At 40.1% G+C, this 27,236-nt stretch overlaps 1 protein-coding gene across 3 annotated transcripts in view; it reads right to left on the bottom strand.

The window, feature by feature from the left end:
- TBCK (TBC1 domain containing kinase) overlaps positions 1-27,236 on the bottom strand; it is a 103,682-nt gene that overhangs the window by 58,345 nt on the left and 18,101 nt on the right. For all 3 annotated transcript variants that reach the window (XM_048509552.1, XM_048509553.1, XM_048509554.1), the window contains 12 exons: positions 16,724-16,838; positions 14,541-14,614; positions 13,084-13,225; positions 11,722-11,782; positions 10,599-10,660; positions 9,454-9,515; positions 8,885-9,033; positions 8,185-8,323; positions 6,600-6,699; positions 2,093-2,142; positions 1,281-1,410; positions 567-665 (listed from right to left, as the gene is read on the bottom strand). In XM_048509552.1, coding sequence (XP_048365509.1) covers positions 567-665; positions 1,281-1,410; positions 2,093-2,142; positions 6,600-6,699; positions 8,185-8,323; positions 8,885-9,033; positions 9,454-9,515; positions 10,599-10,660; positions 11,722-11,782; positions 13,084-13,225; positions 14,541-14,614; positions 16,724-16,838 — 1,183 coding nt within the window. The remainder of the gene's footprint in view (positions 1-566; positions 666-1,280; positions 1,411-2,092; positions 2,143-6,599; positions 6,700-8,184; positions 8,324-8,884; positions 9,034-9,453; positions 9,516-10,598; positions 10,661-11,721; positions 11,783-13,083; positions 13,226-14,540; positions 14,615-16,723; positions 16,839-27,236) is intronic.

The raw sequence follows: 27,236 nt of genomic DNA, 5'->3' as shown, positions 1-27,236 counted from the left end.
TGAGGGAGGTGGGTTTCAGTCTAGACCAGGGGTAGGGAACCTGCGGCTCTCCAGATGTTCAGGAACTACAATTCCCATCAGCCCCTTCCTGCATGGCCAATTGGCCATGCAGGAAGGGGCTCATGGGAATTGTAGTTCCTGAACATCTGGAGAGCCGCAGGTTCCCTACCCCTGGTCTAGACTGACAGCACAGGAAGTCCCTAGGGCAAAGAAAGGGTGGCCTCGGCCCAGTCCCAGAGGCCCTGGTTGAAAGGCCCGGGGCCAGGGATGGAATAAAGGGAGATATACCAAAGCTGCCATTTTCTCCAGAGAAACTGATCTTTGTGGTCTGGAGATCAATTAGAATAGCAGGAGAGCTCCAGGCCCTACCTAGAGGTTGGCAACGCTCGTTCTGCCCCAGAGAAGATGAAGTGACATTTCACTTCTTTGTCCTTTTCTCTCATACTGGAGCAGGTTTCTCTTAGAGGAACCACAGTGTGCAAGGGAAAGACAATGCATCAAAAAATCAAAACCTAGCTAGGGGTAGATGGTAGAATAAAGATTCCAGGGTTTTTTTAAAATCTTACCTCCACGCCAAGCAAAGCAGCCCAAACCAAACCTCTCATTAATGGAGGAATATCAACTCTTGCTTCTTTCCAAATTTGATTTTTTTTGTACGGGTATGCCTGGAAATAACAATTCACAGAGCTGGAATGATGTTCAATATAGGCTAAAACACAGGCCCCCAAGGGAACATGCAATACAAGTCAAAACCAATCAGATAAAAGTGTAAATTCAATCAAACCCTACTAAAAGCTTGGGAAAACCAAAGTTTTTCAGGTGCTGCCTAAAAAATAGTGAAGTGGGTACCCTAAGGAATATTTGGAGAGGGGGGTTCCACAAACAGGGGGCTATCCCAGTCTGCACCACTCTCACCTCTGAAAGGTGGGAAGAAACTAGAGCAAGGAATCCTGGGAAGATCTTAGCCGTCAGGAAAGCTCATATGGATGTAGGCTGCCCCTAAAATACCCAGATCTTTGACTGTTTAGAGTTCTCCAAGTCAAACTTGGACCTGGCAAGCTATAAAGATCGCTAAGCATGGGCATCTTTGTATACATTGCATTTCTTACTCTTATAAAATAGTTATAAGTACAATGGATAATTTTTAAAAATGGCCTGCTGCTGATGTTCAAAGAAGAGGGAAAGAAACATATATTCCTCTCTGTTTCAGAACTGATCAGTGACAAAGTGAATAGAAAAATGTGAAGAAGCTGCTTCCTTCCAGCTTTACTACTACATACCTTTAGCAACCTGTCAAAAAGGACAATTCTGTTGAGTTGATATTCTGTATCCCGTTCTCGGATAATAAGAGGAAGATTAGCAGCAGCAGACAATTCATTATTGCTGTTTGAATGGGGTATATTTGACTGGCTGAAAAAGAATAATGCAATTGTGAGAAAAATGTCAGTTTATCCAATATTACGAATTAAGTATAAAAGGAAATTTAGAAACAAACAGCAATCAGGATTATCTGTTAAGTGTTACAATGAAGGATAAAATCAAGTTAAAAACAAAACATTCACCCCTGACTATCGAAGTTGCAACCATTTTCTACATGAATGAAACTGTTGGGTATGAATTAAAAACACTTAGGCCTATTCCCCAGACTTCATGCCCATACTTTCTATAAATGTTAGTTAACTTATGGAACACAAAAATATGTATCCAGTAAAGCTCAGTGATCTCATTTGGACCTGGAACCAAGAACAGATCAATAAGAGATTCATAAACAAACAAATAAATTATTGATTTCCAATAATTCATAAACCTGGCTTTCTATTTATAGGGTTGACTAGAGTACGCCTGCTCTTAACCACTGTGCAACTGCTGTTCCCAATGAGCTGCCAGTGGGTTCCCAAGCTATTCAAAAGTAGGGATAAAACCGGCTATATTGGGTTTTTTTGGGATGTGTGTCCATGGTCTGGTAGTTTTTGCTCTTAACGCTGTTAGGAGCCAAAACTATCAAACCATGACCACACAGCCCAGAAAACCCATAACAGCCAGTTGATTATAGTTGTGAAAGCCTTTGACTGTATGTAGGTATAATACTTACTCATCTTCAAGCAATGGATAAAATGCTTCCCCGCCAACATCTTTCAGCCTCTGTTAATGTTATAAAAATAAGCAGGATTAGAGAAACGCTTGTCAGTTTAAGTAACTAGTAAGAAAAAAAAAACCTAACAGAAACTTACACAATAAAGCTGTCATTGTCTACATGTAATTTCTTTTAATGTACTTCAAAATCTCTTGCTTCTTTGAAGTTACTGATATGTTCATTGCGTAGCTCCTCCACAAATCAAAGGAAAGCTAACGAAGGGTTTTCTCTAAATCTTAAGGCTACTGCAGACACAATAGTGGTTGTTCCTCAACTACTTTTATGTAGCTGGGTCAAAGTATCACTGCACTTGCTGTTCTCATGTACCATGTCATGTTCAACCATGGCTCAGACTAGCCATTCTTAACCCCAACCCAGATATGCTTCTAAATCAGTATTTGAAACCAGAATCTTTATTTCAAGTGCTAGGTTACAAATACTCTGGGTTAAGGGACAATTTGCATTCAACACGGAGCTTGTGTGGTATTATTGTGGTTAAAAGCAGATGCACACTATTCTGGAGAACTGGAGAACACGTGAACGGCCAACTCCAACCTGGAGAACCTGGCTTGTTTTCCCCTTTCCTCCTCATGAAGCCTGCTAGGTGACCTTGGTTCTCTCAGAACTCTCTCAGTCCACCTACCTCACAAGGTGTCTGTTGGCAGAAGGAAAAGGAAAGGGGGTTGTAAGCCTCTGTGAGACTCCTTAAAGGTATAAAAATGGGGTATAAAAGCCATCTCCTCCTTCTCCTTCCAAACAGCCTTTCCAAATCCCTCAACAACTACCATTACACCTCCACCAGCCCTAAGTTAATTTGAGCTTTCAAAACATAATTTGTTACTCTGGTTCCTGAACTTAAAACCTGTCCACTCAGGTGTTTTCTATAAACTGGAGCTCACATCCAACACGTAAAAGACGATTCCAGTAAAATCCACTGATCTGACCTCTCTGCTGAGTCAAGTTCATCAGATTTTGAAACTAGGACAGACTGATGATGGTGACAAACATGATAGCTTGGACAGAGCATCAATGTTTGGCATTTGGATTTGCCAAGGTCCTTGTCCTCTGCCTGCTAAGCTGATGGATGAGAGAGGAGGGGATGACCACACTCCTTTCCTCCTCCTCCCTGCAGTCCCATAATTCACTTAGGAGTTTGTCCACATGCGTTCTATCACCAAAGGAGCAATCTTTCTCGAGGGGTGGGGAGAGAACATGGGGGGAAAAATCAGTGTTCAACTGGAGCTTGGATGGATACAAGTTGACCCTTTGGTCCAATTCACTGTCCCTGGTTACAGCTCCAAAGATCAAATGCTCAATTAACCAGAGTCTCTGGGCAAAATGATTAAAATCTAATAGTGCTTTCTTTCTTGTATAAGTCAGGCTTTGCTCTGAAGGTGCAGGACTATCTTTTCTGGGGATCTGAATCTCTTTCCTGCATTCAGCACTGATCCTCTTTTGATTACAGTCACAAAATTGTATTCCAGGAACAGTGTGTGGAGGATTCCGAATGCTGAGGAAAAAATCTTTTCGTTAATGCTGCATGTTTGACTAGGAGATTAGTGAGACTCAAAACAGTTTTTCTCAAAAAGAGAAAGATTAGTGTTGAGCACATTCGTTCCTTTCTATTGTTAGTGGCTGATGTTTCAATTCCTGTTTTGAAAAAAAAAACACCAACTTGTAGCGTGGTGATAAAGACTTTTAATTGTTAAAAATAGGCACTGATTTTTAAAAATGGCTTTTAGGTTGAACAGGTGGCCTCAAGGTTTCTTTTGCTGCTTTTTAAAAAATGACCTTTTAAAATATCTCATTCAGATAAGCTCCATATGGAAACCTCACCATTTCAATCCATGAGATATGGATTTTTAGGCCTCAATCCAATGTAGTGAGCTTGTTTCAGCTTTTTGGAACAGCAGATCCCTTTTTTTTGAATAGGAGACTCTTCTCAGCAGCATGACAAAATTATTGCGAAAAAGCAGTTTTCAAAATAGAGTTTCAAATAGAGTTTACACTATGGAATGGGAAGGGAGGTTGAAGTTGGAGGGAACAACAAAAAACCTACTGAGCATGCCAGAATCCCAGAACACCTAAGTCGTTCCTTGGACCACAATAATATTATTTTGATTTAGGCTTCACATATTTCTTCATGATGTTCATTAACAATCTGCTGAACTGGATTATAACATTTCAGATTTGGTGCAACTAAACACATTACAGAAGAGGTAGATATAAGTGGCAATTTGTGCCATTTGTGAGGGGACCCCATCCTTTTTCACCCCCTCCTCTGCCTTCTCCTGATTCTCCTGTGCCCCCCCCCCCCGCATGCACTTCACCCCCATTTCTTCTTATTCTCCTATCTCTGCCTTCTCCTCTTTCTGGGCTCACCCAGCTAAGTCACCTCTACTCCTATGTAAGTCACCTCTACTCTCCTTGTAAGGCTCCTGTGAGCTAAGGCTGCTGAATCTGGAAGGTGGGGCTTAACAGGGGTTAACAGAGTTCATCTCTTGTTCCTCTTTGTCCTAAGAGGTGGGGCTTTTGTCCTGAGAGGTGGGGCTTTAGTTCAGTCTCTGGAACCAGCAGTTGAGGAACCAGGAGTTTCTCTCTGTCAACATTTTCTACCCCATGGTTGAGGAACAGAAAACAAAGGGTGGGTATAAATGGGAAGTTCTCACAATGGAGAGATGTCGGGAGTGGTGTCCCCCAAGGATCTGTATTGGGACCAGTGCTCTTTAACCTATTCATAAATGACCTGGAAGTAGGGGTGGGTAGCGTGGTGGCCAAGTTTGCAGATGATACCAAATTATGTAGGGTGGTGAGAACCACAAAGGATTGCGAAGAGCTCCAAGCGGACCTTGATAAATTAGGTGAGTGGGCTCAGAAATGGCAATTGCAGTTCAATGTAGATAAATGTAAAGTGATGCACATAGGGGCAAAAAATCCAAACTTCACATACACGCTACAGGGGTCAGTGCTATCAGTCACAGACCAGGAAAGGGATTTAGGCGTCTTAGTTGATAGTTCCATGGGAATGTCAACTCAATGCATGGCAGCTGTAAAAAAAAAGGCAAACTCTATGCTGGGGATAATTAGGAAAGGAATTGATAATAAAACTGCCAAGATTGTCATGTCCTTATATAAAGCAGTGGTGCGACCACACTTGGAGTACTATGTCCCGTTCTGGTCGCCGCATCTCAAAAAGGATATTGAGGAGATAGAAAAAGAGCAGAGAAGGGCAACGAGGATGATTGAGGGACTGGAGCACCTTCCCTATGAGGAGAGGCTGCAGCGTTTGGGACTCTTTAGTTTGGAGAGGAGGCGGCTGAGGGGGATATTCGAAGTCTATAAAATTATGCATGGGGTAGAAAATGCTGACAGAGAGTAATTTTTCTCTCTTTCTTACAGTACTAGGAGCAGTAGGCATTCATTAAAAATGCTGGGGGTATGAATTAGGACTAATAAAAGGAAACACTTCTTCACGCAACGTGTGATTGGTGTTTGGAATATGCTGCCACAGGAGGTGGTGATGGCCACTAACCTGGATAGCTTTAAAAGGGGCTTGGACAGATTTATGGAGGAGAAGTCGATTTATGGCTACCAATCTTGATCCTCTTTGATCTGAGATTGCAAATGCCTTAACAGACCAGGTGATCGGGAGCAACAGCCGCAGAAGGCCATTGCGTTCACATCCTACATGTGAGCTCCCAAAGGCACCTGGTGGGCCACTGCGAGTAGCAGAGAGCTGGACTAGATGGACTTTGGTCTGATCCAGCTGGCTTGTTCTTATGTTCTTATGTTCTTATGTTCCTATCTCGATCATCTCTCTCGCTCTCCCCACCACCTGGCCTGCCCACTTGCTACCTCACCGGGCCATTCAATTTCCAGACCCCCTCCTCTCTGCTTGAGGGAGGCAGCCTTTCTGCCAACAGAGCAACCACTTTCACCTGCCTGGCTCATGGAGTGGTTGGTGCAGCTCTGGCAGTGGTAGCTCCTCCTCTCACTGGATTCAAACAAGAATATCAAACACTATAATTTTTGCCATTAACTGATCAAAGAAGAAATGCTTGAGGCCTATGGAGAGGATATTTCCAATACTCCTCCTTTTAATGATTTCTCTGTTCATCACTGACTTTTTCCTCAGTGACACTCCCCCCCCCCAAAAAAAAAACACAAACAAACACTTCCTTCATGTTTATTTACATTTCAATTGAAATTCAGTGTGAGCTGCCTTAGGGGCTTGTTGATAGGCAGGAACAATGGGATATAAATACTTTTAAGTATTTATATCAACAATTTTATCTCATTAGCATCTAATTAAACAACTAATGGAACAAAGACAATAAGGCCAAGAAGCGCAACATTTGCAATTTGACAACACAAATGCCTAAACACCTCAGAAAAACTATAACGTTTCCTGTTAGAAAAGATACTTTAAAATTATACCACTCCAAAGAAACATATTTCTTCTTACATTTCTGAGCTGGCATAGGGAAAGAGTCACTGTCGTATCATCCAAAAGGAAGCTTCTATCTCGTCCTTGGCCAAAGCTCTCCCCATCCTCCAACAAAAAACTGGAGACAGAAATGACAGCTCACAATTACTTTCAACAGGCTGGGCATGGCAAAGAGCATTTGTCACTCTAGTGTTATATAAGTAATGGAACAATACAGAAGAAAGGGCTCAAATTAAATAACTATTTCTACCCAAGGCTCATGAACTTTTGTAGCTTCACTGCTGAAGTTTGATATATATTGTACTTGGTTTTTCTACAAGTTGAGGGAAATGACTACCTTCGTTCCCATCTCTTGAAAACTGTACAGCAGCCAATACAACTTACATGCCATTTTGTTTTATTTGAAAAAAAAGTAGGTGAATTATAAGCAAAAGATCATTCAACAGCAAACTAAGGATCATATGAGGTATTAAAGGCAACATAGGTGGGCAGAATTTTAAAAAATGAAAGGATCACTTGGTATCAGTGATTGGTAACTTGAATAACCTTGAGGGAAAGCGGGATCACCAACAACACTTTTTGTTTGTTTGTTTGTTTGTTTGTTTCAGATGCTCAAACATTTAAAGTCAGCAATGGTCAAAAGACATTAAACTGTTATTTGGGCTTTACGGACAACTCTAAGTATAAGCTTGTTAGTTAACCTTCTTAATTAATTGCATGGCACACAGTATGGACACATTTCCTTCTTTTTGAATCAGCCCTATAATATAGCTGTCTGTGGCTAGGCTACTTGTTGACTTGGGAACAGTTGTTCAAGGAAGTACAAGACCTTCCCCAACATTTCCAGTCAGGCCCACAACCAACAATGAAGAAGAAAAGTAAATATGAACTTACCTGCCCCTACTAAACAAATCCAGGTGATCCTAATCTTTCCTCTTTTATGCTAATCTACCTAGATACTTGACTATGTTAACAGCAAACTGCATGTCAAACTAAATTATATTATGTCCTGAAGTCCACCACGGATATGGGCACCATCTTTTAGAGTTTTTCTTTCTTTACTTCTGATAATGTCACAGGGTCCCAGTCCTACTGGGGACTGTGGCACAGAGGGATAATGCCATTTTCAAGAGCTGAACTGCTTGTTGAAAACAGTGGGGAGTGGGAAACAGGATTGTCTCATTCCCTTGCGTCACGGTCCCCAGCAGAATTGCCACCCCCACAGTATTTTCAAAAGTTAAAAAACAAGCTCTAAAATGGCACCACTTCTCTGTGGTGGGCTGTGAGATGGAGTATTGTCTACCTTGGCCCTCAAGCAATTTCAGTCACAGAAGGTAGTCAGGAAAATCTCTACTGTAACGTATAAATTTACAGAACTTTGGGACATAGTATACACATTGCACAGGTATTTGTGAATTGGAACAGCAGATTTTGAAATAAGAAATTAGATAGCGCAAGAGTGGATATGCAGGAGGGACGCTGGACAGTGCAACCATCTTTCAAGGCTGACTTCAAATTTCTCTTGCAAATCAGTCTGACGTCACGTTATCATTTAACTATTTATTCACACATCCATCCCAAAAAGCAATTTTCCATCTCTTACATTGGGAGAGTACAAATGGGTGGTTTCGAATGAATGATTTCCTTGTTGACGAGCTCTTTCTCCAAGTCTCCTCCAGCCAAGCACCAGAGATAATAAACCTCTTCAATTGATCTCTCTGCTAGGTAATCAGCATTTTCATCTATTAACAGAAGCCAACAAAGACAGCATTATTACTTCCTGGCAACTCGGGAGATTTCACAGCATTCTAAACATCTTCTGGCCCCTCTAGAGACAGAAGACCAGATCTGAGGAAGAATTCTTCCTACCATGTTATTAAAGATAAATGATCTCAACTTTGAAAGGACTAGAAGAAAAAACCCTTGGAAGAAAAAGGTCAAAGGTGTTGCTCTATAGTGAGGGAGAGAACTTAAGAAGATAATGTTTTCATCTTTATTTGATACCAGAAAAAAATGCAATAAATACATTAAGAAAAGGTTGATTAAACGCTTTATTAACCATCTAGTATATACTTCTCCAGTGGAGCTTAACAGAATGCAGTGGTACTAAATTACAAAATACATTATGTGTGCAGGAATCCTTCAGCACTAATTCTTATTTCAGTTCTGTCAACTTTACCAGTTAGACCTCGGGCTATATAACATTTGTGGGAGGGGAAAAATTGTTTAAAAAAGGAAACTTTCACATATGGGAAAAATAATTTTAGAATTTTGTTCCTAGCCTTCGGTTGTGACCTGTTTACCTTCGCACAGCTGATTAATATCTTCAGGAAGAGTTAAGTCAGCACACCTCAAAGTAGATGAAAAAAGGCTAGCAGGTTTGTGGAAAGGTGGGTATAAGGAAGAGATTTCAGTGAACACAGAGTCTTTCAGTAACTGGTCTGGAGTAGGCCTTGAATAACAGGGGGGGAAAGGAGAAAGCATATCAAATATTTTTTAAAATTAACTTTAAAGCAAAATGAATGAAAACCCAAAATATATATATAAAAACTTCACTGTGACATAACGTGAACATTTCCATTATTACACACTCTCGTATATATTTCTTATATAAACATTTCTTTGCTCAGCAATCAGCTTCTTTCTCTATTATGTATTCTACTAAATCAATAAAGAGCATATTACCTCGAGTCTGAGAAGATAAGGTAAGATATAAATTATTTAAAGAAATACATTAACTGGTAGCTTTGTATCTCTTTTAGGCTGATTCATGTTCCTGAACGTGCAATTAACAGCTCATGGCTACAGCATAAACATTGTATACCTTTTGCTTTCAAGGGCCACTATCTAGTTATTTTATCTGTGTATCTACCTCTTAGAAGGATGGAATGTAAGGCATTTCTTCAGCAGAGCTAAAATATTTTCTGGCATTTCCTGGAATACAAAAAAAGAACTATCAGTGGATATGGCACTGAATAAAGCATTTCAAAAAATGTGCAAGTTGAATGCAAGATCAATTGTAGGGAACTGTGCTTATTTTTGAAGGTAAGACTGAAAGTGCATAAATATAAAAGATGTGACTTCTAGGTAGGTTAGAAAACCTTGGACCATTTTCTGTCATATTTACCAGCTTGCCAGTTAAGACCTTCTATTCTTTGCATATCCACCTACAGATGTCAGTGGAAACAGCTAGTGTGGTATCGTGGTTAAAAATGTCAGAATAGCATCTGGGAGACCAAGAATGAATCCCTAACCTTGCCAAGGAAACTTGCAGGGTGACATGGGCCCAATCACACTCCCTAAGCCTAACTTACCTCACAGGGTTGCTCTGAGGATAAAATGGAGGACAATGTAAATTGCTTTGGGTTCCCATTGGGGAGAAAGGTGGGTATAAATGACCCATTGAGGAGAAAGGTGAGTATAAATGAATTAAATAATGAAGAGTCAAGTGGATGGTGACTGGAAACAGTGTATTTTAAATGGTGGCACTTCATCTTAGGAATGCCCACCAGTTCGAGGCTAGTCTGACACTTGTTCTATTCTCCTTTAGGCACCAGTCCAAAACAGTTCATTTTACTTAGGCTATTAACTAAGGGGTTACATCTTTTAAAGCTGTTTTTATGGCCTGCTGCTAGTCTGAGGACTGTTTTATTAATATCTTTTTACGCTATTTTATGTACTGACTTGTTTTAGTGCCTGTTAATTGTTAATTTTTGTGGTGTTTTTATGAGCATCTGTCTGATTCACGATAGTATGTTCTTCATTACAATATTTTCTTCAATGTTCAAAAGACAGCCCATGTTCTGGTCTACTTGAATTAGGATAATTCTGCTTTCATGGCTGGACAGTACCAAATAAGGAAAACTTCAGGTATTACAGAAAATTTTTCGAACACATAATGTCAAAATAGAAACAAGCCTTGCTCTAAAACACATTCTCATTTTGTTTTAAAAAATGGGGCTGAATGCTATGATAATCAATTAGCTATAACTAAGTAATACATTCTTCTGGTCAGACCTTGATAATGTCCAGACAACCGTTTTCTTCAGCCAATACAGTTATGATATCATCCACACATCCTACAAGTCAGAACAGGAACAGGATGTTATCACCATGACATGACTCAATGTAAAAAAAAAAAAGTCCTAGAAAATCTTTCTCCTCCATATGGAGATCTGTCACCAGAATGTGTGTTTGTGAGTCAATCATTTCCTAAAGGCTACCTTTTTTTCCAGACACAGAAATACACACGCATAATTGTATGCGAAGAAGATACCAGCTCTGTGGTGCAAAATGGTAAGCTGCCATACTTCAGTCAAAACTTTGTCCATGACTGAGTTTGATCTTGATGGAAGTTGGGCTCAGGTAGCTGGCTCGAGATTGACTGAACTTTCCAGCTTTCTGAGTTTGGTAAAATGAGTGCCCAGCTTGCTGGGAGTAAAGTGTACCTGACTGAGAAATGCAATGGCAAACCCCTCTGTAAACGAAGTCTGTCTGGTAAATGTTATGATGTGACATCACCCCATCTGTCAGTAATGACCCAGTGGTTGCCCAGGTAACTACTATATGAAGAAGACTAATTTATTCACACACATTTTTTGTAATTCTCAAACTTGACATTTTGTAATTGGAAGGATTTTACCTTTCATGTAAAACAAGTGAATCATTGAAGTTTCAACAGGAAAAAATATCTTAGGCTCCCTGTGGTAAGCACTAATAATATGTGTTTTAAGGTTTTGATTATGACTCCTTAAATTGTGTGTGCAGTGCTTTGAATACTGAAAGCTCTAAGAAATGCTAATTATTATTATTCATTTGGGGATCAGTCACCTTGTGTGCCTAGACAGCAACTGGAAATAATGACTTGATATTTGCATTCTTGACATTCCTACCAACCAAAATCACTCTGAAGAGAGACGCAGTTATTACTTTGGTTGGTTCAGTCTCCTGTATGGTTCTCTTTTAACACCATTACTTACTACAGTTCTTCGTATGTACAGGTAATACTGTTTTGACATATCCTTACACTTTCCCCAGCATTCAGGTGTACTGAAAATCTGGCATCCTTGAGTCAATGATCTTGACTCATCTGGGCCTTTATGAAGACATTGTGTCCTGAAGCTATTTTCACATTACTCACCAAGATTAAGCAAAAGTTTTAATCTTTCAGCTCCATCAAAGCTCTGGAACAGCTTTCTGCCCTAAAGTAAACAGTAAGGCATGAGATTACTAAACATTATGACATACATGGCTAATATTAACAAAAACCACAATTGCAGTGTTATGAATCATATGCATTGGAAGCTGTTATGTCGATTTCAAGGTTGACTTAAAGAACATAAACTCTGTTTACCCACAGGTCAAGGACAGTAGTGGATTTACTCTGCAATAGAATTTATACTTGTCCAGTAGCACCTTAGAAACCAACAAGACTTTCTGGGTAGACGTTTTTGACAGTCAGAGCTCCCTTCATCAGACAAAAGTATGAATAAAGGTATCTGAACTCTTATATACTATTTAGCCACACACATTGTTATAATAAAATGAGAGTTGGACACAGGGAAAATAATAACAAGATCACAGAGTGGATCACTTCTCCTTCCCTTGTCAGTTTCCTTCAGCTTCCAATACTGCTTGAACAACTGTTTCTAAATGGCAGTTGGCGCTCTACTGAGGCTGTGTGCACAGGAAGGACAGAAATAAATGCAACCATACATACTCTTGCACAAATAACTGTCAATTTTCCAACAAGTTGTACTGCCCTGCACTGTTTCTAGCTCAATGATCTACAGTTGTAGGAGTTCCTTTTCAAGAAATACAGGAGGAAGAGAAGGAAGGGAGAACTTTCCCAACATCTTGTTCCACATAATCCACACCATGGAAAAATAATACAAGGCAAATGCAGGAACAGAAGAAATTGGTAAAGAAGAGTTTGGATATATATCCCCACTTTCTCTCCTGTAAGAAGACTCAAAGGGGCTTACAATCTCCTTTCCCTTCCCCCCTCACAACAAACACCCTGTGAGGTAGGTGGGGCTGAGAGAGCTCTGAAGAACTCTTAACTAGCCCAAGGTTATCCAGCTGGCATGTGCTGGAGTGCACAAGCTAATCTGGTTCATGAGATAAGCCTCCACAGCTCAAGTGGCAGAGCAGGGAATCAAACTCGGTTCTCCAGATTAGAGTGCACCTGCTCTTAACTACTACACCACGCTGGCATTACATATTACATATGTACATTACATATTATATAGTTTATATAATTTTCTTAGCAGGCAAACTACCATAGTTGCAACATTTGTAGCAGGAATTAGCAGATTCACTCAGTTGCCCTGAAAGAACTTCATGTTACTCTGTTTCCTTCCATCCCACTGATGACACCCAGTTATATTTGCTGATGAGCAGCTGACCAACCGTTGTTGCTGACCAGCACATTTGTCCAAAGCTGTTTGGTCTTAAATCAGCTGATTCCCCAACTGTGTGTAATTGTTTAAATTGTACATACCACAGAAAGCTCGAATAATATAATACCAAGGGACCATACATCAGATTTAGGACCTGAAGGTAGAGGCTTTTCACTTTGACTGTGATCACCGGATTTCATAATTCCCTGTGCAATTACTTCCGGTGCCAGGTATGAAGGATATCTACAGTAACGAAACAAGATACAGGAAGGAAATCAGAGAAATCATTCAAATGGAACAATGAGTTCCTCATGCATACTAGCCTCATTAAACCTGCGTTTTATTACATTTCACAGTTGAAGGACAGTTGGAGGACAGAATACTATTTGGATGATGACGACAACAACAACAACAACAACAACAACAGAAGTCCAATGTTAGCTTGGAAAAATAAATGCTGATATGGGAGAGGGGGATACAAATCTCTCTGCAAAACTGCTATACAATTTGTCTTGTCTATTATTACAGGACAGATTACTGCTGTCTGAACTACATTTCAGAACATTGGGGTTCTATGGAAACTCATCAGGATTTCCAGGATGTAAAGACGTGGTGTGGTGAAGACACAGAGGTAAGTTTCTGAGGTAATTTATCAGCTATTCCTGATCTCTTCTTGCTATGAACAGCCAAAGAGCACAGTCTATAGGGTTCACTGCTAAGTTTAACAGGTTTTGGCAACATATCATGGGAACAGGGAGCTCTCCTTAGCACCAAAGTCTGTTACAATTTATTTGTTTATTTTTATTTATTCAATTTACATCAAGCTGTCCCTGACAAGCAGGGACAAAGCACAAGTCTGTGCAGTAAACGGATTCCTCAAAACTGTTCCTCCTCCAGGCACAGCCTTACTCCTAGACACTCCAACTATACTGAAGGATGACAATAGTGTCACACCAATTAGCGTGATGGGACTATAGGACTATCCTTTCTTGGCTGTAAGCAAGTGCCTGCACTTAAGAACACTGGGATTGTCACTGTTTCATTATATGCATCCATCTAGCTTTGTACCCTGGTTTCAAGTATTAGTTAACCAGGTAAACACGGTTAGTGATGGAGTGGACATAATGCTTATCTGTATAATTTCACGCAAATCTTGCAATCTCTTAATCATGCTTCAGTAACATGAATACTTGGCCCCAAAAGGATTTTCATACTTCTGCTGTATAATTTCATAGAAACTAAACATCTGGGCTTTATTACAGGACAGTAAGCAGCTGAAGATTCTGTGCAGTAAGCAGCTGAAGATTCTGTAATATTATTTGTTACCTGCATCTCTGAAAGCGACAAGTAGTAACCTAAAAAGTTAATATACTGAAATAACTCAGCAGCAGAGAATGTCCTTTGCTTGCAAAACTTGGGTCCAGTTCCTTGCATCTCTGCTTAAAGGACCTGAGAAAGCAAGACTTGCCACCAGAGTAGACAATACTGAATTAGATATGCTAATTATTGGCAACTTCATATGTTCACAAACTGGTAAGTCCATAATATATATTCTTACCCTATGGGAAAATCAACATCTGCACCATAAGCTGTCATGTGGTAAAGGCCAAATTTAGCCAACTTGGTATGTCCCTGTAACAAAGAGAAAGAAAAAGTATCAATCAGCTACAAAACAATATTTCACTTTGATAATTTATAGTCTGTAAAAAAAGTGAGTGATAGATTCATTTCGAGAATGGATCTGCAGGATCCAACCTGCTATTTTCCAAATATTGGTGAATATCAACTGTAATTTAGGGCTACCAAAAACACTTTAACATTTTTATACTTCTAACTGATGTCCTAGCATGGGGAAAAAAATCACACCATTGTGAAAACCATGATGACCTTCAAACTTCGTAACGGAAGACTTTTTATTATACATGTTTACTTCTCTTTCAGATATTGTGAAATCGAGACCCTTTTCATGAAGTCTGGGGATTTGTTCTTCCGTTAAAAAACCCAATTTTATAGTTTAATTATATATTTAATAAAGCTATTCAACATAAAAATACTGCAGTCATGTTTCAGTTAAGATCCAATATTTTGGATTATAGTCTCACTAGAAAAAGTTCTGTGCTATGTATTTTGAATAATTACAAAAAGGGAAAAAAAGCTCTTTAAAAGCTTGCACACATCTTTATTTTTTATTTTATTTTTCCATATTCAAGCGTGAAAGCAGATCCTATATTCTTGCTTTTAAGAAGAATTCCACTGTCACACGTTAGTATTCACAAATGAGAGAAAGGAGAGAAGGTATATATTCTATTTGCTTGTTTATTACCATTCTACTAGAGAGGAACAACCATCACCTGACAAAACGAGTGGTTCTAAGCAGCACATCATTCACACTTAGCACTGAGCGTAAATTCTTTTATTATAAAAACAATGAATACTCTTTTCATTGAAAAGTAGGAAACAGGTTTGAACAAGCAAAATATAGGCAATTTGAATGTGTTCTAAATATGATGAAAGGATTTGCAATGCTGATTCATACTCTCAGGTGAGACAAAAGTTGTAGTTTTTTGATAACTGATTTCATACCAAGATCTGTAAGTTAAAAGAATATGAAGTGAGCCAATGGAAAAACTGGGATGACAGTGAAGGGAATAAGGAGTCCTAGGAAATATTTGGTCAGATCAGAGGTACAGGTATGAAACACTCCTTAGAGGATATATACTCAAAGTGTCACATTTTGTCACAATTATATTTGCTGGGTTTTTTTAAAAAACAAACAAACAAACCTATGGAACTGCAAAATCAACCCTGACAACAAACTGACAGCAACGTATTGTCGAAGGCTTTCACTGGTTCTGGTGGGTTTTCTGGGCTGTGTGCAGCGGTGGGATTCAGCAGGTTCGCACCAGTTCAGCAAAACCAGTTGTTATAATGGTTCTTGAAAACAACCAGTTGTTAAATTATTTGAATCCCACCACTGGAACCGGTTGTTAAATTATTTGAATCCCACCACTGGCTGTGTGGCCGTGGTCTGGTGGATTTTGTTCCTAACATTTCGCCTACACATCTGTGGCTGGCATCTTCAGAGGTGTATCACAGAGAAAAGTCTGTTTCACACTTTTCTCTGCAATACACCTCTGAAGACGCCAGCCACAGATGCAGGCGAAACGTTAGGAACAAGATCCACCAGACCACGGCCACACAGCCCGGAAAACCCACCAGAACCAAACTGACAGCAGTTTCTTTATTGGTATACTAAAATAAAAATTTCAATACTATTGTGCCACAAGTCCTTAAAGCTGGTGTTGACCTGTGTTATCCTATCTTTCATCATGGTAGATAACAGGCAAAACCAAGACAGTGAAGAAGGCTGAATTACATCAAAGGTCTTCTCCAGGAATTGTGGTAGAAACTGCTGTCACTGCCAATGTATGGTGACCCTAAGGTTTCCAAGGCAAGTGATGAACAGAGGTAGTCTTCCATTGGCTGCCTCTGCAAAGCAACCATGGTGCTCCTTGGTGGTCTCCTATAGATGAGACTGACCCTGCTTAGCTTCCAAGATCTGATAAGATCAGGGTAGCCTGGGCCATCCAGGTCACGGCCTGCAGGAATTAGCCCTAGATTAGTACATGGTCCAGAGCACTGGTGTGAGTCGAGAACACATAGGAGGCACTACAGCAAGCATCATTACAATGGGAAAAATACAGAGGCAGTGCATGACGAACATACAACCTGTAGCCTTACCTCTTGATCCATCAAGATATTGTGAGGTGAAAGTGCCCGGTGGACTATTCCGTGTTTATTCATGTACTGCAACCCTTCCAAGACTTCATAAGCGATACACAAAATCCTAAAATACCTGAAAAAGAAATTAAGACTTATCTAAATAAGTCTTACCTAAGTACTTTCTACTGAGAGAGGATGAAATTGCTACATACAATTAAAATGTCAATAACTTTAAACTATTGTAATGTTCGGTTAGCATAAACTGTGTTATAAGAACATGAGTATAGCTTCCTAGCATTAGGTATGCAGAGGGTTTGATGCCTCTATGGATCAATTTACTTACCAGGGCTAGTATCAACATGACAGGGATTTTACTGACATTTTATTCTTCCTTCCTGTCTAATATTACAGAAGTCTAATAAACAGTTTGCAAAGTGGTTACATAATCCTCTCCCTCTTGCCCTTCTCCCACATCAAAATGCCAGCCTGTATCTACTTGGTTATACAGACAATCCAGTTGGTGTAAAATTTGAGGTCCAGATCGAAGGAAAACTGCATACTTTCATTACAGGCTTCAGAACAGCAGAGAGGCAGCTTTATTTTTCTGAAACACTAGAGGGCCATCCCTACATTTCCATAAAAGCAAAATATCTTGGCACATAACCATTCAAGAATCTGTTCCTCTACTAACTCCCTCACACATCTACACCATCCAGTTTCATACGTGAAATGTTAGACTACAATTTGTGTTCAATAGATAGTAGTCCTCACACTAGAGGAAAGCTGACATTACTGTCTCTGCCATGTAAGCCAACCATACAACGTGGATTAAAAAATCATCCCTTTTAAAATATTCTTCTGCCCCATGCAGTAAGGCGTAAGTTTAGACTCTATCAGTAATTATGGAGAGGAAAATATGGGATGACATAAGCAGACACAATGACTCTGAAGTTTCCTTTTTTAAAAATGTGTCTAGCTGTTCTGTTTTCACAAGACTTCAAAAACATGAAACAACTCTAATTGAATGCAGAGATGTCTGCACAGTTTACAAGAAAGCCTACAAAATATCATACTACTTGTGGTATAAACTGCCCCATCTACTTCACAGGGTGTACAACTGGGATGCTAATGCTTAAACGTGGATGTTTTTAATTATCTGCCTTAGAGTTGACAAATATATTTGTTGCATGAAAGCATTAAGGGAAAAGGTTGTTTCCCTTGTGGGAAAATGACACTTTAGAGTATCTTATATGCAGGAGGAAAACCAACCTGTGTGTGGAACTCACAGAAAAATTTTAAGAAGATGAACCACCATTAAAAACCCCTCCTCAAAAGCTGCACAGTGAAGGAGAAAAAAAATGCATCTGTTTTCATCTTCTTTAACAAGGAACCTGAAAGATCTGGATAATATGGGCTACCTAACAAAAGCCATTTTAGTTGAAAATGCTAAGAGAATTCATAATGTCTGAAGAAAATTAGCCCTCATGTTTCCCTTCTAAGTGCATGCCTGTAAGTAACACCAGGCAGAGGCTCATAAGAAAGGATTGCTTGGTGTCCTCCCTATTAAAAAATGCCAGGAGAAATGTCCATCTTCAGCAAGAAACAAGCTGAGCAGAGACTGGAGAGAAAAATAAGGCCAAGATCACATTCACTCCCTCAGATTATGGAAGTTCACAGAGAACCAGATGCAGAAAGTCAGAGGTGTCCAACTCTGGCTCTTCAGATGTTCATGGACTACAATTCCCACCAGCCCCTGCTGGTATGGCCAACTGGCCATGCCAGCTGGGGCTGATGGAACTGTAGTCCATGAACATCTGAAGAGCCAGAGTTGGACACCCGTGCAGTAAGTAATGAGAAACAGGAGTAATGGAATGTCTACATATATGAACCACTTTATATTTTGAAGTAATATTATAGATGTCATTAAAGAAGCCTTAGCCAATTAATCTTAGATGTTTCAATTGATCAAAACTATGTATGAACAAAAACAAGCATTCTGAAGGGGAAAAATCTTATTTTTAGATTAGGCTCACACTCATTTCAATAGGTATCATCTTACAAGAAAGATTTCCCTCATGTAGCGGATAGAAAGGGGAATATGTACTCTATGATGGTGACTCCAGTACATGGTTTCTTTAATTACTTCTAATAATTTTAAAAAGAAAACCTGTTACCTCACTCAATCTAGCAGGTGAAACAATTTAGGCTGAACACACTCCACTTTTTCTAAGTAACCATGGACTTTATTGAGATGAACCTTCTAAAGGTTCCAATCAAGTCTATCCCAAACATTTTCCCTTGGAATTAAGTTCAGAGTTGCTTACCAGTTATTGCGCTTCGAAGCTCAGCTTTAGCTGGCCTCCTTTTGTTTCCTCATGTCTGAGTCAGGCCTTGACTTCGGTTCACAGGCATGAACACTAAAGCCTGCCTTACTGCCTGAAATTTCAAAACTATCCTCCCCAGATGCACAGTGTATTCTGCCAGTAATTCAACACAGCCCAATTGCATTTCTTTGCCTCGGACCATCATTTTTACAGTCTACTGGGTTTTAATTCTTCAGTTTTATGGTGTTTTATGCTTTTATTACGTTTAACTTTGTAAGCTGCCTTGAGCAAGTTCTCCAGAGATGCAGCATATAACATTTTCTAAATACAGAAACAGTACATCTTTTAATCCAAAGAGCAAACTCTCCACTGGCTTGTCAACCTGTGCAGAGCTAGCCCACGGTAAATGAATACAGTCAAAGGTGAAGAAACTTGAAACAACATATGATAATTTAGTTCAATTGTACACATATTCCTCATTGAAGTTTAGTTTTTTAAAAATTGCTCATTGCCTCAACTACCCTACATTGAATAGAAAGGGGGCACAGAGTGCTTTAAATCGGTGGTTCCCAAACAGGGGTAAGTGCATCCCCAGGGGTATGTGAAAGAGCATTGGGGTAATGTGAAAAAAATATACATAATACATTTTCTAATATTGGGGACACAATTTGTAATACATTTTCTAATATTGGGGACACAAATGGATTCCAAGGGATACATGAGTGAAAAAAGGTTAGGAACCACTGCTTTAAATAAATGCACAAGCAAATAATTGAAAAGATTAAGCTTTGCAAAATGATCCTTGGTATGCAAACTAGCTTGTATGCCTCTATTTCTATCTGTGACATGTTAGAAATGTTAAAGCAGCAAAAACACCTGCTTAGTGTCAGGACTTTTTTTAATGTCACCTCCCCCCACATAGACCCAATTCAAGCATTATTTAAAAGCAAATTGCATGACCTGAATCCCAAAAGCGGCCCCCAAAGTGAGCATAGCCCAAAGTGACCATAGCTCATTAGTCCCCTCCATTTTGGTGATCCTACTTAGCCCAAAAGTGACAGAACCAATCTTACAAATTATAACTGGCAGCTGGTACCAGACAAACGTTGCGTTAAACTAGAGCTCTTGAAGCAGGAATGGTCATGTGACCAGTCAAAAAGGGTTGGGTCTTTTGTCTGCTCAAATATTGGTCAACTATTTTTTAAATCAATAACTTCCTTAATGAAAAAAAATCAATATACTTTAACCATCACCACATTTATGACATATATTGAATATCTTAAAAATCCAGTAGCTATTATTGTGAAACAATACAATAAAGTTCGTTAAGCACTTTAATGAATAACTGTAACTACGCTCTCTATAAATGTGAATGATTAACTCTTTGGCTTTATTCCTGCGACGCCAGAGTCAGTCTGCTCTACAGTTTTAACAGCTGAAATATGAACATGAAAAGAAAGCAGAAAAAGCAACTACTAAAATAAAGTCAGGCTTGAGAAGAAGTTGTACAAGGCAGCAGACCTGTTAACCATTTTGTCCCACCATGCCTTCAAAAAAGCTCAGAGAAATGCCCTGTTCTTCCATCTTCAACTTTATCATCACAACCCCATGAAACAGATTTTGCTGAGAGAAAGAGAGATTTCCCCAATATCCCACAGTGATCTTCATGGTAAATTTGAGTCCTGGTCTCTTTATTCCAAGTCCAGCATGCCAAACACTAAACCACACATACTAGTATGAGAAGAATTGCTATGCTGACAGATTTGACCCTGACTTCTACAGGGCTACAGAGAGAAATATGTTATATTAATGTCTCTCAGTGGAGAAGGTTCCCTAAGGAAGTAGTGGATTCTCCTTCTTTGGAGTTTTAGCAGAGGCTAGAAGGCTATCTAACAAGCCAGCATGGTGTGGTGGTTAAGAGCAGGTTCGCTCTAATATGGAGAACCTGGTTTCATTCCCCCGCTCAGCTACTTGAGCTGTGGAGGCTTCTCTGGGGAACCAGATTAGCTTGTGCACTCCAACACATGCCAGCTGGTCGATCTTGGGCTAGTCACAGTTCTTCAGAGCTCTCTCAGCCCCATCTACCTCACAGGGTATTTGTTTGGGGGGGGGAGGGAAATGAGTTTGTAAGCCCCTTTGAGTCACCTTGCAGGAGAGAAGGGGGGATATAAATTCAAGCTCTTCTTCTTCATCATCTGACAGCAATGTTGTTTCTATGAACTTGGGTCACTCATGAGAGTGAGGGCAAGAAGGGATGCTTGACTCTCATGCTTGACTCTCATGGCCCTTTCGTACATGCCCAGGATGATGGCAATCGCCACTTTAGGGTCAGCAAGCAATTTTCTTCCATGCCAGATTGACCAGGGATACTGGAGTGGTTTTTTATGTTATTTTTCTGGGCATGGAGCAAAGGTCACTGGGGATAGGTCATTTTGAGTTTCCTGCATGGTGCTGGGGATTGGACTAGATGACCCTGGAGGTCCCTTCCAACTCTCTGTTTTTATGATTCTAAAAACCAGTAACTGCCTCTTATACAGTGGCATTTATGGCTTCAAGGAAAATGTAATCATGGTCAAATACTTGGCAGACAAGTAACAGTACGTGATTAGTCAACTGACTGATGTCAGCCTGATTTCTAAACCTGCAATAAAGATTCCTCCATTCACAAGCCTGAGCTCATGTAGTTTTACTTAGCAGTAAACCCTGCTGGGTTCAGTGGATCTTACTCCAAATGAACAGAAGAGGTCAGCCTTACACTGCAAAAAGACCCACACTGGAAATGAGATTCAGGAAACAATCTTCAAAATGTTTAAAAGACAATAATATTCAGAAAACTAACAGGCAGAATTTTGTTTTAACTCCAGAATTATATATTCTTGATGTCAAACTCTCATGAGGATTACATTAATTACATTTATGAGCTGAAATGCTCCCTTTAAAATAACCCCTTGTAGACTACTTTTCTAGTGCAAGTCAAGAATTACTGTCCCCCCAAATTCAACAGATGTACATTTATATTATGTACATACAGGAACAGCAGTGGTATAGTGGTTAAGAGCAGGTGTACTCTAATCTGGAGGAACCGGGTTTGATTCTATTATACATCCCTCCTTCACCATGAGCTGTTTTCAGAAACCACTCAGACAGCTGACACCTTTGCCTGAATGAATTGTGGGTTCTTTAGGAAACAACTGTTTTAAAAAGTACTTGGAATGGACTGTCACATCCTGACCAAAACTCTTGACGTGATCAGTGGGCAGAGGAACAAGAAGAGGTTGATAAAAGAAAGAATGTGGTAATTAAATATGAGCCTGACCATTATACTGACCGGGCAAATGTCTGCACAAATCAAGAGAGAGGAAATTTCTAGACATGATAAATGACTATGCCTTAGAACAGGCAGACATGCAGCCAATTAGAGTGTAAGTGACTATGGATTTGTCCTGAGTGACACCAGGGATCTTGTACATGAGGTACAAATAGTTGAACATCATGGGACTTTCTAATTCAACAGCAACATGAGCAATAATTTGCCCAGAAAGTACAATAAAACCAAGTTCAAAAGGAGAAATGTCCTAAAGATTAAGGAATTAGTTAACCAGGCAGTAGATCATTTATACAATTTGTTAAAACAAAGATATCTTCTATTCACATTGAACAAATGATCAGAATGATGAAGATCAATATAATTAACATAACCAAATCAACCCCCAAAGAAAGCAGGTTCATCAACAGCTGTCCACAATGACAGCTGAAAAGAACCGTCACTTTTAGAGACGGTATACATCTCAGTCCCAGATACTTAAAGCCAAGAGAACTAAGAAGCACTGGTGAAGTCATGCTCTGCTCCTGGCTCTCTAAGACACATCTGGCTGGCAGATGTTAGCAACATGATGGACTAGATGACCCTTTGGTCATACCTAGCAGGGCTCTCATGTGGTCAGGTGTCAATGTTGTGTTAGTCCAGGGACGCCGAATGTCAAAGGATAGATTAAATGTCACGGCTATTCAGAAGTTTTTGCAGTAGACACATATTCATCTTAAAAACCTTAAAATGTGGATATGCTATCTAAACCCAAAACTGCAGTTGGATTAACGCAAACACAGTTTATAACTCATTGGCAGGGTTTTTCCAGGGAAAACACTTGATTATTTTACTTCCTTTGATTTCTTACCCTTCCTTTCCCCTCTCCCCTGTCCTGCTTAGGGCTGAGGAAGAGAGCGGAGGATACAAATGGAAAGGGGTTAGTAAGTATTACATGATATACATTTAAAAACAAAACTTTAAACTTTAAAAAGCGTTAATTCTACTAGGTTGCTTGATAAATCTCAGGATAAACAAAAAAAAAAACCCCAAATATATTAAAAAGACCCTGTGAACTTTTTCTACTTTCTCTCACCCAAAGAAAAACTAAATGCTACCAGGCTGCTCTTTAGGCTTCTCAATGTTCATGGAAGAAGAAGAAGAGGAGGAGGAGGAGTTTGGATTTATATCCCCCCTTTCTCACCTGTAGGAGACTCAAAGGGGCTGACAATCTCCTTTTCCTTCCCCCCCTCACAACAAACACCCTGTGAGGTGGGTGGGGCTGAGAGAGCTCAGAAGGGGATTGCACAGATTTGTGGAGGAGATGAAATGTCCCCCAAGGGCTGCTAGCTGTTGTGAGTAAAGGGAACCTCCACATTCAGTGGCAGTCAACCCCAGAAGCCACAGCCATGTCAGACTAATGAAGGCCTCTTCTGTTCCTTGTTTGTTGGCCTTGCCCGGCAACCTGATTGGCCGCTGCAGGAGATAGGGTGCTGGACTTTGTGCTGGGCCCGGAGGTGTCCAACTCTGACTCTTCAGATGTTACAGCCCATGCCCTAGTTTCTAATAGATGTTGCCCTGATTCCAGACAAAACACACCGTAAGGGACACAATGTGGGGTGCCAAATATCTTATATAGGGGAAGGGGCCCCGGCATCTGGATATAGCCCACCCACCCTAGCGGAGGAAGAGGGAAGGGAGGGGTGGCATGCAAGGGAAAGGGAGTGAGGGAGGGGAGGGAGTGAGGGTGGCATGCAAGGGAGGGGAGGGAGGGAGGTGTGACATGCAGCTGGCGTGTGTGGGAGTGCACAGGCTAATCTGAATTCCCCAGATAAGCCTCCACAACTCAAGCGGCAGAGCTGGGAATCAAACCTGGTTCCTCCAGATAAGAGTGCACCTGCTCTTAGCCACTACGCCACTGCTGCTCCTGTGAAGAGAACATTTTAAATCCTGGAACTAAATAAAATATCCTTTGATTATTTATAATATTTAAAGAACTTGCTAACAACTTGGCATGTGGCTGCAAGCAAATATGGCTAAATAATACAAGAGATTCCACTCCCTGCAGTCTAAAATATGAACGGAAAAGCAGGTATAGGAATTGTCCTGATAATATGAATGGAAGTCATGGGCTGCAATCCAAAGAATCAGTATGTAACTAAGAAATCAAGTGGAGTTTTGTTTGCTGTTGTCACCGGAGCGGCTCCTACTGCCAGAGACAAATTCCTTTGAAAACAAAAGTATGGTGAATCTCTTCAGCTCAGATTTGTGTAGTGAAAATAGCGCTGAATGCTCAAGCAGCCTGCAGGATTATTTCCTATGAAGAAGTGCGACTTTTTAGAACATTAATAGCTGAGATCCAAAGCTCTTTCAACTAAAGTTGCTGTCTACTGCTCAAGGCAACTTGGCATATGATCTGGTGCGAGGATACCATTTTAGCCAGATATTATGTTCCATATGTAGAAACTTCTAATCACTGAAAGCCCATCTATGGCTTCCAGTGCTCCACATATGGGTCAAATTCTGGCACCAAATCTTACACATCAGCAGATGGAATGGTGGAAGGCGTCATGTCTCTTTGGCTTGCAGCCCTCTGGATCCTGATCACAGTCTGCACAAAACTAACAACCACAGAAGTAATAAATATAATCTTCCAATTATAAGTAACAGCAAGATTTATCAGGAACCGTTATAAAAAAGTACACCTTTTGCAAGCTGGAGATTAAAGACCTTCTGAGAATAAAAATTGCTTCTCTGGAGTCACTTTAGATATTTAAAATATTTGGAAGTGAGTCCTTTGAGTTTTCCTTTGCTTTTTCAGCTGCAATTATTTTAAAATAGCAAGCCATTCATATTATTAGTGTTATCCTCTCACTGTATTGTTCTCCCTAAAGAGTTCTTGACAGGAAATTACTAATTAATTTCATCATTATTTTTCTTTCCTTAAAAATATACATAATGTAGCACAAAATGACCTTATGTAGAATGTTCCAGCTAAAGCTTGTGCAAATCACAAAATCTGCCTTATTGTGCCCGGGACAGCCTACCACAGCTTCCTTCTTTATAGTGAGGCCAAAATGAATATACTGAATTAATCAAATGTAAAGCCATGAGCAAATGAAAATGTGCTGACATAGCAGGCTGCCAGGACTATATGCCTGAGGTATCATTTCAACACAACTTCGTTTTAACAGATGAAAATAATTGAGCTGAAACTTACTAAAATATGCTCAAATTCTTTCCCTCCACATGTACACTTCCTCCCAGTCAAATACCAAGATATGCGTAGTAAAATGAGAAGCAGAATATGAATATTTAGGATACAACTTAACTGGGGGAGGAAGGAAAGAAGTTCAAAGACATGATGAGGTATTTCCTTACCAATCCTAAGCCTAGTTGAAGACCCATTTTTATACACCAAAAGCTGTCTCTGCCCTTTTCCCACCTGCCTATTTATAATTTCAAATTATTTTGTTAATTTGGGGTTTCTCCACTCTCTTCTCAGTCTCATTTCCACAGGCCCCATAAATCAAAAACCCTTGAACTGGGATGGGGTCACCAGTGAAGGAGTTTTGTTTTCAGTTGCCAAATGCATTTTTTGCTGCATAAACACTCTCCGTAACAGCGCAGTTCTTCCAGACAGGTCTTGATCACCCACTTTCAGAAAAAAAACTGTGACTGAAGTGAAAAACGTAATTCTTCCTTCCTTAAGGCAAAGTGGCAAAAAGGGAACTCTCCTGCCACATGGTAAGCTGCGGAGTTGTTCTGATCAAGTTCCGTTAGTGCTGGGGAATAAGGAGGAATGAATAAGCTTCTGCCACCAAATACACACACGCGCGCGCGCGAGCACACACACATTATTTTGCAAAGCAGAGCCATGGGGTTCTTTGCTTTGAATCTCTCCCCAACCCATACCACTACACAGAGAGGCAAGTGTTGCTGCTTTTCCTTTAAAATTCCCCAGTCATTACACAGAAAGGATAGAAGGACAAGACCTTCTTCCTACCAGCTGGTCCAGGAATCCCTGCACCACCCCCTACTGTCCTCACTTGAAGTTTCCACTGGCCCCAGGGTAGTGGTACCACACACTTGGGGAATCCCTAGGATACATTATGGTGTATGGGTTACCTGGGAATCTAACCACCATGTATAGGAAAACATGTGCTGAGCTCTCAACACCTGTCTTACAAACTTCTGGAACACAGGTAAGTTGGGGACACCCTGTGTGGGGGAATGAGAACAGTATACATTGTACCTTATTCTGAGGTAGAAAAAGTAAACTCTATTCAAAAGTTGGATTTTTTAAAAGCTTTCAAAAATGGCAGTTATTTCCCTCAACAGTTGCAAAATAGTGCTGCTTTACAGCACTGGCTACAAGTGGCATCCCCTTTAGAAATCAACCCTGACGCCAGATTCTGCAACCTGGGTCAATGGATCCTACACCTTTTCTTACACTTTGCTTTGGCTGGTGCTAGCAATACTAAACATCTTAAATTCAAGTCCAGTAGCATCTAAGTGACTTAACAAGAGTTTCAGGGTTTAAGCTTTTGAGTCAATGGCAGACCAACATGACTACTCTCTGAAACATCCTGGGTATCTCCATGACAATTCTAAATTTTGCAAGTAGGCTACCAGAAAAATGGACAAAATAATTTATTCACTGGATTTAGCATCCAGCTCTTCCTAATCTAATAGCCAGGCTCACAGTGACTAACAGAACCTGAAAAGAATTATACAACTTTTCTGAATTTCCTTGGAAGAATATGGAGGAAGTTTCCCAAAGGCTGCAGATTTATCTTAAAGGCTGAAATTGACCTTAAGCTCTTTAAAAAAATTACTGACCCTGTTCAGCGGTCACATCTCTGAATTCTCCACCCCCACCTCCACCCTAAACCTGATGTGC

The sequence above is a fragment of the Sphaerodactylus townsendi genome, linkage group LG10 (genome assembly GCF_021028975.2).
Source record: "Sphaerodactylus townsendi isolate TG3544 linkage group LG10, MPM_Stown_v2.3, whole genome shotgun sequence".
NCBI lineage: Eukaryota > Metazoa > Chordata > Lepidosauria > Squamata > Sphaerodactylidae > Sphaerodactylus > Sphaerodactylus townsendi.
Note: the sequence above shows the minus strand (reverse complement) of the source record. Positions and strands in the feature narration are given on the sequence as shown.